The sequence below is a fragment of the Hyla sarda genome, chromosome 9 (genome assembly GCF_029499605.1).
Source record: "Hyla sarda isolate aHylSar1 chromosome 9, aHylSar1.hap1, whole genome shotgun sequence".
Lineage (NCBI taxonomy): Eukaryota > Metazoa > Chordata > Amphibia > Anura > Hylidae > Hyla > Hyla sarda.
The window spans coordinates 133,029,889-133,041,277 of record NC_079197.1 but is presented as its reverse complement, the minus strand read 5'-3'; the positions used below and the strand labels follow the sequence as shown (position 1 = coordinate 133,041,277).

At 45.3% G+C, this 11,389-nt stretch overlaps 1 protein-coding gene across 1 annotated transcript; it reads left to right on the top strand.

Annotated features, from left to right (window-relative positions):
* The first annotated feature begins 2,264 nt into the window (after window positions 1–2,264).
* Window positions 2,265–5,098, top strand: LOC130291139 (protein spinster homolog 1-like). The gene is made up of 2 exons (XM_056539593.1): window positions 2,265–2,381; window positions 3,443–5,098. Exon 2 carries the CDS (start codon window positions 3,468–3,470, stop codon window positions 4,992–4,994), a length of 1,527 nt encoding a protein of 508 aa, XP_056395568.1. The 5' UTR covers window positions 2,265–2,381; window positions 3,443–3,467; the 3' UTR covers window positions 4,995–5,098.
* Window positions 5,099–11,389: the final 6,291 nt, after the last annotated feature.

Genomic DNA, 11,389 nt, shown 5'->3' with positions numbered 1-11,389 from the left:
CGGCTCCGGTCCCCTATCGGCTAGCGGTGGGGACCCGAATTCCCACGGGAGTATGGATACGCCCTGCGTCCTTAAGGACTCGGAAAGCAGGGCGTATCCATATGCCCTGCATCCTGAAGAGGTTACACATATCACATTTTATATTATTTAAATAATTATTATTCACTTAAGTTATTGCATGACATGCATCATTGGTTCTCTCATGGGCAAGTTCTATTATATACTCCTTCAAATAATCCCCTCTCTTTTTCTTTAATATTCCTTTATAAACAACATTTTCAAAAAAAAAATCTCCAATTTTTTTTTTCCCACCATTATTTTTATTTATTTTCATTTTTATTTACTTATTTCCTATTTTTATGCCCCCAATTTTTTAATTTTTAATTTTGATTTTTTCATTTCCTAATTTTTTTTATTTTCTTTTATATTGTTACTGGCAGCAAAATAGGGCCCTGGATATGAATGTACCCGTGATTGTGGCACCCCCACCCACCGTTTGTGGAACCCCGTATTGGAGGCCGCACCTAGGTGTGAATGGTGCGAAGCCACATAGCCTAACACCAACACACAGTACGCTAGTGCTCCGGGACACGGAGACAGTGTATTTGGTGCTGCCTAGCAACAGGGGAGGGGTAATTGTGCCGGTGAGTGAAATAGCATGAGTGTGAACAGGACCCAGACCGCTATGCTTCATAATGCCAAACAGAGTGCACTACAGTTGCCCTTACTGCCATTGAATCAAAACAAATGCTTTTTTATTTTATTTCTCTATTTCAGTTTTTTCTTTTACTTCCTTTTGCCCATACCTAAGATGAAGTCCGCAGAATTCCGCACTTTTGTGCGCCTGCGCACGTCTGCCCCGATCACGTGACCGGGGATTCTGGTCAGGTGATCGGAGATCTTTGCAGCGTGATTGGCCAGGATGCTATGTCATTGCAATACATACATATACTCGCTGCGCAGCCGCAGTGGAGTATCACCCGCGCTATGGACGCCATTACACTAGATACAAGGTGAGTTGGGCCACCTTCCGGTATATACCTGGACATATATCTTTTTTATTGTATATACAGATCTGTATTAAGGAACTTATTAAGTATACCAGCGCCTATTCTCATGTTTTGTATGTTTTTTACATTGATGTTAACATCACATTATGCACTTTAGGATAGTCTATGACTTCCCTTATATGACACAATGCACATGCACCTTGGATATGTTTGATTAATATGTAATATTCACTAATTGTTTGCATTTATTGTTTTGACACTGTAAGAGATCACTTCTTTATAAATACTCTGTTAATTCACTACTGATTTGCTTGAGAATGGTGCTGTGAGAGCACCGAAAGATATTTTTTTGCTTTAATACTCGTGTGCTGTGGTCAACTCTTTGTGGATAACCTTACTTGGACCCTGGGACCGGGGCCCCTTGGACCAGCTTGCACCTACCTTCACTTTGGATGTGCTGCCTTCCTTTTCGTATTGCATCTACTTGGTCAGCTGTGCCTGCACTCCACCATTATGGAATCTACACTGCCTGCTTCTACTCCAGAAACGGTAATACCCATGAACACTTTTTCCTATTCTGTTTGTGACATAGAGAGGATATTGGGGGGCATCAGTGAGGATGCATCATTTCTGCACGCTCCATCTATTGTGGACTTACAGAGACAATATGAAAATGACACCAAACGACTGCTTTCCTTAAAATTACACCTAATAACACTGAGCGAATACTATCGTGCCTCGAGGATCCCTCGAAAGTTGCACTCTTTGTTCATGGAATAAACCACATTTTTTTTGCTTTAATACTCTTGTGTGCTGCGGTCAACTCTTTGTGTATATATATATATATATATATATATATATATATATATATATATATACACACACACATGCACACAAATAAATATAAATATATATATATAAATATATACCTGAAGATGGTGTAAAACCCTGTAATGTCACAGATGCCGGACCTACAGTAAATAAACAATCCAAAGGGCTAAGTGTGGTGCAAAAGTATTTATTAAAAGGTCAAAAGATTAAAATATAAACTGGGAAGACACTGTATTAAGGCGATATACACGGCAGGGCTGGAGTAATATTTTTTAAGAAGATGTTTTTATGTACTTGATGTATTTCTAGGCATATATATATGTATATATACATACCTGAAGATGGTTTAGAACCCTGTGATGTCACACATGCTTGTGATGATGTCACCGTAAGCTGAACAAAGAACTGCGCACCGGCCTCAGTCTCTTCAGTGTGTTTTGCATTCACAACCTGTGGTGCAAAGTGTTTGTTAGAGACTTTCTATTTGCGATAGAGAATACGAGATTTTGACCGTTCCTTGTCTGAAGAGAGAACCACAAGGTAAGTCTCAGCCTCTTCTATTCATACATACACAGGGCATTTTGTTTGTTTGTCAGTTATTTTTTTTTGTATTTTATTTTTTTTTAAGCAAAAAAACAAGCAATGAATTGCCAAAAGAAATAACAAAAGTTATATTCCTCATAGCATTGTGACACTACTAGGCTTAGGCATTAAACATAATAAAACGCACAGATAGTATCATGACCAGAGCTTTTTCTAGCAAAAGTACTAAAATGCAATTACGCCCAAAAAAGCCCTCAAGAAAATTAGTCCTAATTCATGAAATTCTAAAAAAGATATGAGTCTATGAGAAAGATTTAGTGGTGTAGTAAAAAAATGACAGAAAGATTAGGGCAGAAATATAATAGTATATAATAGAATTCTGTGTGTACTAACAATAGAAATACTCCAGGTACTCCAAAAGGGAAAAATGTTTTCAAATCAACTAGTGGCAGAAAGTCATATAGGAAACGGATAGATCCCAATGAGGGGGGGTAGGTTCATTAATAGTAAATATATATAATAGGATAGCCCAATTGTATCTACAGTATGAACTTCCCATGGCCCAGTGACCACACAGCCAAGCCCTTATAACCCGCCATTACTAGGACCGGGTTGTCAGATTATACGTAGACCGGACAGGTTTAGGGTTATCAGATATTACTAGAACCGAACAGGTTCAGGGTTATCATATATTACTAGGACCGGACAGGTTCAGGGTTATCGGATATTACTAGGACCGGATAGGTTTAGGGTTATCAGATATTAGTAGAACCGAACAGGTTCAGGGTTATCAGATATTACTAGGACCGGACAGGTTCAGGGTTATCAGACATTACTAGGACCGGACAGGTTCAGGGTTATCAGACATTGGAGTCCTCAAGGAAGAAGTCTCCATATAAAACACTTATAGAGAAGCGTCTTCTTCTGAGGCTGCGATGGTCTTAGTGTTATCTTGTGGTTCTGTGCTGGACATTTCTGCTCTGTATGAAGGATCTATTGTATAATGACAGGAATGATGACATGTTGTCTAATGTGTTCACTTATCTCTCTCTCTCTAGTGTTTTCAGGCTCTGACCTGTGACCATGGCCTCTCCACAAGACCCATTGCTGAAGGAGGAGGAAGAAGCAATGGACGACCATAGTGATATGGATGTAGAAAAGGGCGATATCCCTGAGAGGCAGAACCTGCCATCTCTAAGCGTGATGTCCACCGCACGTTCCATCATCACCGTAGTGATCCTCGCCTTTGTTAATTTGCTCATCTATGCAAATCGCTCCAGCGTGGCGGGGGTGCTGCCTTATATACAGAAAGCATATGACACCAATGCTAGTCTGTCCGGCTTATTGAATACATTGTTCATTGGAAGCTACGTGCTGGTCGCACCAATTGCCGGATATTTGGGCGACCACTGTAATAAGAAATATACTGTTTGTGCAGGAGTCGTCATTTGGCTGAGCATGACACTTACCCTGTCATTCATCCCTGACGGGTACTTCCTGCTCTTCCTGCTGATGAGTGGGCTGGTTGGAGCCGGAGAGGCGACTTTCTGCACCATCGCCCCCTCCATCATTGCAGACCTTTTTACAAGTGACCAGCGGACCCGCATGCTGAATGTGTTTTACTCTGTTATACCTGTAGGCTGCGGACTAGGATACATCATCGGGCCCAAAGTGACTGATGCAGCAAGGGGCGATTGGCACTGGGCGTTTCGGGTCACTCCTGGCCTGGGCCTCATAGCTGTGGCTTTGATGATTTTGGTCACAAAGGAGCTTCCAAGAGCGACTACCAACGGGAAAAAGAACAACAAATCCCAGAAGTTTGCTAAATGGGCGACAGATCTGAAAAAACTATTTAAAAATCGAAGCTTCATGTTAACCACCCTGGGATCGTCAGCTGTATCCTTCATAGTGGGAGCCATAGGTGTATGGGGTCCATCATACCTGACCCACGCACGAACACTCCTACAAGAGAAGGACCCTTGCCGCGCTGAACCGTGTGACTATCACGACATCCTAATATTTGGTGTGGTTACAGTCGTCTCCGGCATTCTGGGAGTTGTAGCAGGATCGGAGATAAGTAAAAGATATCGCAAATCCAACCCACGGGCGGACCCGCTTGTGTGTGGCTGCGCGATGATGCTCTCCGCCCCTTTTCTTCTGTTGGCATTGACTTTCGGCAACATCAGCCTCGTTGCCACCAACATCTTCATCTTCATCGGAGAGACGCTTCTGTCAGTAAATTTCACCCTCATATCTGACATTATACTAAAAGTAGTAACTCCGTGGAGAAGATCTTCAGCCCTGGCCGTGCAGATGACACTCTATCACCTCCTAGGTGATGCCGGCAGCCCGTACCTCATCGGCCTGATATCTGACACCTACGAACGAGGATATGCCAAATCCCCTCTTCTGAAATACCGCAGCCTGGAGTATGCCCTCATGACCTCCACCATAATGGCAGTCATCGGAGGGGCCTTCTTCATGGCCACCGCCCTATTTATAGAGAGGGATGAAAAAGAAGCAGAGATGGAATCAGAACCTCCTTCGTCCTCCTCCTCCTCACTGCTTCCTGCCGATGAGGACCGCACTTCAGACCCGAGAGATCTGTAACCTCCACAATGCCGATAGATGTAGCGAGGACTCTCCTAAAAGTCAACGAGGAAAAGTCATCGCTTACCTTTATCTCTTTTACTTAATAAAAAGTAAATAAATTGCTGCAATTGTTTTGTCATACTTTACCCCTCCTTTTTTTTTTTTTTTGCTGTTCTGGCACCACAGGGGCTTCCTTAATTGTTGCTCCTTCCCTTCTGAGCCCTCTTGTGCACACAAGGAGGGCTTTACATCCACATATGAGGTGTTTCCTTACTCAAGAGAAATTGGGTTACAAATGGTGGCTTTATCTTCTTTTACCCCTTGTAAAAATAAAAATTAGGGCTTCAAAAACATGTTAGTGTAAAAAAATGAAGATTTTGAATTTTCTTCCTCATCTTGCTGCTATTCCTGTGAAATGCCTAAAGGGTTAACAAACTTTCTGAATGTAATTTTGAATACTTTGAGGGGTTCAGTTTTCATAATAGGGTAGACTATGGGGGATTTCTGACATAAAGACCCACAAATTCACTTCAAAATCCCTGAAAAATAAAATTTAGAAATTTTTGTGAAAAATTGGAAAATTGCTGCTAAACTTTGAAGCCCTCTAATGTATTCAAAAAGTAAAAACAGCTCAACTTCATGATGCAAACATAAAGTAGATATATTGTATATGTGAATCAATACAGTGGGTGGGTGATAAGAGGTGCAGAAGGGGGGTAATGGGGGTGATACGAGGTGCAGGGGGGTTATGTGGGTGATAAGAGGTGCAGGGGTGTGTGATGTGAGTGATAAGAGGTGCAGGGGGGGGTTATGGGGGCAATAAGAGGTGCAGGGGGTTATGTGGGTGATAAGAGGTGCAGGGGGTTATGGGGGTGATAAGAGGTACGGGGGTTATGTGGGTGATAAGAGGTGCAGGGGGATGTTATGTGGGTGATAAGAGGTGCAGGGGGTTATGGGGGTGATAAGAGGTGCAGGGGGGTTATGGGGTGATAAATGGTGCAGGGGGGTTATGGGGGTGATAAATGGTGCAGGGGTGTGTGGTGGGAGTGATAAGAGGTGCAGGGGGTGTGATGTGGGTGATAAGAGGTGCAGGGGGGGGGGTTATGGGGGTGATAAGAGGTGTAGGGGGGTTATGGGGGTAATGAGAGGTGCAGGGGGGTTATGGGGGTGATAAATGGCGCAGGGGGGTTTTGTGGGTGAGAAGAGGTGCAGGAGGGGTGTTATGTGGGTGATAAGAGGTGTAGGGGGTTATGGGGGTGATAAGAGGTGCAGGGGGGTTATGGGGGTGATAAATGGTGCAGGGGGGTTATGGGGGTGATAAGAGGTGCAGGGGGGTTATGGGGGTGATAAATGGTGCAGGGGGGTTATGGGGGTGATAAATTGTGCAGGAGGGTGTGGTGGGGGTAATATGAGGTGCAGGGGGGGTTATGGGGGTGATAAAAGGTGCAGGGGGTTATGAGGGTGATAAAAGGTGCAGGGGGTGTTATGGGGGTGATAAGAGGTGCAGGAGGGGTGTTAATGATGGGGGTGATAAATAGTGCAGGGGGGTTATGGGGGTGATAAATGGTGCATGGAGGTTATGGGGTGATAATGGTGCAGGGGGGGTAATGGTGATGATAAGAGGTGCAGGGGGGTTATGGGGGTGATAAATGGTGCAGGGGGGTTATGGGGGTGATAAAAGGCGCAGGGGTGGTTATGGGAGGTGATAGATGGTGCAGGGGGGGTGTTATGGGGGTGATAAGAGGTGCAAGGGTGTTATGGGGGTGATAAGAGGTGCAAGGGTGTTATGGGGGTGATAAGAGGTGCAATGGTGTTATGGGGGTGATAAGTGGTGCGGGGGTGTTATGGGGGTGATAAAAGGTGCAGGGGGGTTATGAGGGAGATAGGAGGTGCGGGAGGGGGGGGTTATGGGGGTGATAAATGGTGCAGGGCAGGTGTGATGGGGTGATAAGAGGTGCAGGGGGGTGTTCATGATGGGGCTGATAAGAGGTGCAGGGGGTGTTATGGGTGTGATAAGAGGTGCAGGGGGGTTATGGGGGTGATAAGAGGTGCAAGGGTGTTATGGGGGTGATAAATGGTGCAGGGGGGTTATGAGGGTGATAAGAGGTGCAGGAGGGGTTATGGAGGTGATGAGAGGTGCAGGGGGGTTATGGGGGTGATAAGAGGTGCTGGGTTTTTTATGGGGGTGATAAGAGGTGCAGGGGGGGTTATGCGGGGGATAAGAGGTGCACGGGTGTTATGGGGGTGATGAGAGGTGCAGGGGGTGTTATGGGGGTGATAAAAGGTGCGGGGGGGGGGGGTTATGGGGGTGACGAGAGGTGCAAGGGGATTATGGAGGTGATGAGAGGTGCAAGGGGATTATGGAGGTGATGAGAGGCGCAGGGGGTTATGGGGGTGACAAGAGGCGCAGGGGGGATTATGGAGGTGATGAGAGGTGCAGGGGGGTTATGGGGGTGATGAGAGGTGCAAGGGGGTTATGGGGATGATGAGGAGAGGTGCGGGGGTTATAATAGTGATGAAGAGACGTTTGGCGGGGGGTTATGGGGGTGATGAGGACACCGAGAATAAGACGGGGTGTATATGTATATATGATGTTTATGCATGTATGGCAGGATTATATTCAGGGTACAGTGTGGGGCAGGATTATATTCAGAGTACAGTGTGGGGCAGTATTCTATTTAGGGTACAGTGTGTGAAGGATTATATTCAGAGTACAGTGTGGGGCAGAATTTATTTAGGATACAGTGTGTGGCAGGATTATATTCAGTGGATACAGTGTGTGGCAGTATTATATTTAGTGGGTACAGTGTGGGGCAGTATTATATTCAGGGTACAGTGTGTGGCAGTATTATATTTAGTGGGTAGAGTGTATGGCAGTATTATATTCAGGGTACAGTGTATGGCAGTATTATATTTAGTGGGTACAGTGTATAGCAGTATTATATTCAGGGTACAGTGTGTGGCAGTATTATATTCAGGGTACAGTGTGGGACAGTATTATATTCAGTGGATACAGTGTGGGGCAGTATTTTATTTAGTGGGTACAGTGTATAGCAGTATTATATTCAGGGTACAGTGTGTGGCAGGATTATATTGAGTGGGTACAGTGTGGGGCAGGATTTTATTTAGGGTACAGTGTGTGGCAGGATTATATTTAGTGGGTACAGTGTTTGGCAGGATTATATTCAGTGGATGCAGTGTGGGGCAGCATTATATTCAGATTACAGTGTGGGGAAGGATTATATTTAGTGGGTACAGTGTATAGCAGTATTATATTCAGGGTACAGTGTGGGCAGTATTTTCTTTAGGTTACAGTGTGGGGCAGTATTTTATTTAGGGTACAATGTAGAGCTGTATTATATTCAGGGTACAGTGTGGGGCAGGATTATATTTAGTTGGTACAGTGTATAGCAGTTTTATATTTAGTGGGTACAGTGTATAGCAGTATTTTATTTAGGGTACAGTGTGGGGCAGTATTTTATTTAGGGTATAGTGTAGAGCAGTATAATATTCCGGGTACAGTGTGGGGCAGTATTTTATTTAGGATACAGTGTAGAGCAGTATTATATTCAGGGTACAGTGTGGGGCAGGATTATATTTAGTTGGTACAGTGTATAGCAGTATTTTATTTAGGGTACAGTGTGGGGCAGTATTTTATTTAGGGTACATTGTGTGGCAGGATTATATTTAGTGGGTACAGTGTATAGCAGTATTATATTCAGAGGGTACAGTGTGGGGCAGTATTATATTCAGGGTACAGTGTGTGGCAGCATTATATTCAGGGTACAGTGTGTGGCAGCATTTTAGTCAGGGTACAGTGTATAGCAGTATTATATTCAGAGGGTACAGTGTGGGGCAGTATTTTTTTAGGGTACACTTTCTGACAGGGTTATAATGATTACGGTCTTCATGCAGAGGATGAGGATCTGCTGACGAAGTGAGGAGCCAATGATGTCTGGATGTCAGACTCTGCAGAGAAGATGGAGCTGGAGGCTCTCCAGATATGATGGGAGTTTTAGCATTCCAACAGTTGGAGAACCACTTCAACCGAGGTGATCTGTGGGGGTCTCAGCAGTCGGACAGGCAGGGGGAGGGGTAGGGGGCCCCGAGATTTTTTTTTGCATCGGGCCCTGTGGTTTCTAGCTACACCTATGGGGGCAACTATTAATAGAGGGGCCTACCACAACTATGGGGGCAACTATTAACAGAGGGGCCTACCACAACTATGGGGGCAACTATTAACAGAGATGCCTACCACAACTATGGGGGCAACTATTAACAGAGGGGCCTACCACAACTATATGGAGCCCCCTATATAGCTTGGGTAGGCCCCTCTGTTAATAGTTGCTTCCATATAGTTTGGGTAGGCCCCTCTGTTAAGGGAGTAGTCTGGTGAAAAATAACTGTTAGGTGATAAGTTATAGATTGCAGGGGGGCCCAAGTGCTGGGACCCCCCACCCCCGATCTCCTGCACGTCTGTACCCTGCAGGAAGTTGCGGCCGGCACACCGCCTCCATGTATCTCTATGGGGTGCATGGAGGGGCGTGTCAGCTGGCGCTTTATGCTCTGTACAGCATGCTCCCCTTCCAGCTGGGGGGGGCCCAGGCCTTTTAGCTGTGTGAGGGGCCCCGAAATTTCTGATGGCAGCCCTGAGTACAGGGAGGTACTACATGTTCTGTACTCTTTACCTGTGCCAGGGTTAGCTGTTCCTTTGGACACCAGGTGAGGGCGGCTCCATTTTACTATTTTAGGACATTGTTTGTACTATACAGGACCCTGAAGAAGCTCCTGTCCTCTATACAGACAGTGATTACAGCTCCAGTAGATTTTTGTACATTTACATGTAAGGACTTGGTTTATCTGTATTAATTATCTACGTATTTTTCTTTAATCCTCACTTTTTCCTATTTTTTGGATGACATTTTGGTGGCTTCAGAACCAATTACCAGATTTATGGTCACAACATACAATGGTCTCAATATACAATGGTTGTCCTGGAACCAATTAATATGGTAAATTGAAGGACCACTGTATATACAGTCATGGCCATAAATGTTGGCACCCCTGAAATTTTTCTAGAAAATGAATTATTTCTCACAAAAAGGATTGCAGTAACACATGTTTTGCTATACACATGTTTATTCCCTTTGTGTGTATCAAAACTAAACCTAAAAAAGGGAGTAAAAAAAGTAAATTGGACATAATGTGACACCAAACTCCAAAAATGGGCTGGACAAAATGATTGGCACCCTTTCAAAATTGTGGAAAAATAAGATTATTTTAACCATATGATACTCCTTTAAACTCACCTGGGGCAAGTAACGGGTATGGGCCATATAAAAAAAAAAAAATCACACCTGAAAGCAGATAAAAAGGAGAGAAGTTCACTTTCATTGTGTGTCTGTATGTGCCACACTAAGCATGAACAACAGAAAGAGGAGAGAAGAACTGTCTGAGGACCTGAGAACCAAAATTGTGGAACATTAGCAACAATCTCAAGGTTACAAGTCCATCTCCAGAGATCTAGATTTGCCTTTGTCCACAGTGCGCAACATTATCTAGAAGTTCGCAACCCATGGCAGTGTAGCTAATCTTCTGGATGGAAGAGAAAAATGTAGGAAAGGTATCAACGCAGAATAGTCCGGATGGTGGATAAGCAGCCCCAAACAAGTTCCAAAGATATTCAAGCTGTCCTGCAGGCTCAGGGAGCATCAGTGTCAGCGCAAACTATCGGTCGACATTTAAATGAAACTGTTACGCCGAGTGCTCCGGGTCCCTGCTCCTCCCCGGAGCGCTCGCGGCGTTCTCCTCTTTGCAGCGCCCCGGTCAGAACCGCTGACCGGGAGTGCTGCACTGTCACTGCCGGCGGGGATGCGATCCGCGTAGCGGGACGCACCCGCTTGCGGGTCGCATCCCAATCTACTCACCTGTCCCATTCCCCAGCTGTCACGTCCTGGCACGCGCGGCTCCGCTTTCTAGGGCGCGCGCCTTGCCCAATCAGTGTCTATTAGCTTCCCTGCTCCAGGTGTATATAAACCCACTTCCCCTTCCTGTCAGTGCCGGATCTTGTTGCCTCAGTGCCTAGTGAAAGAGTTTTGTGAGTACCCTTACCAGTGTTACCAGACCTTCTGCCGTTGCCCTTGACTACGAACCTTGCCGCCTGCCCTGACCTTCTGCTACGTCTGACCGCGCCTCTGTCTAGTCCTCCTGTACCATGCCTGTCTTAGCAGTCAGTGAGGTTGAGCCGTTACCGGTGGACACGATCTGATTGCTACCACCGCAGCAAGACCATCCCGCTATGCGGCGGGCTCTGGTGAAAACCAGTAGCAACTTAGAACAGGTCCACCGGTACGGTCCACGCCAATCCCTCTCTGACACAGAGGATCCACCTTCAGCCTGCCGAATCCTGACAG

Excerpts from the sequence above, each read along its gene's own strand:
- LOC130291139 (XM_056539593.1), top strand. The coding sequence starts at position 3,468 with ATGGCCTCTCCACAAGACCCATTGCTGAAGGAGGAGGAAGAAGCAATG.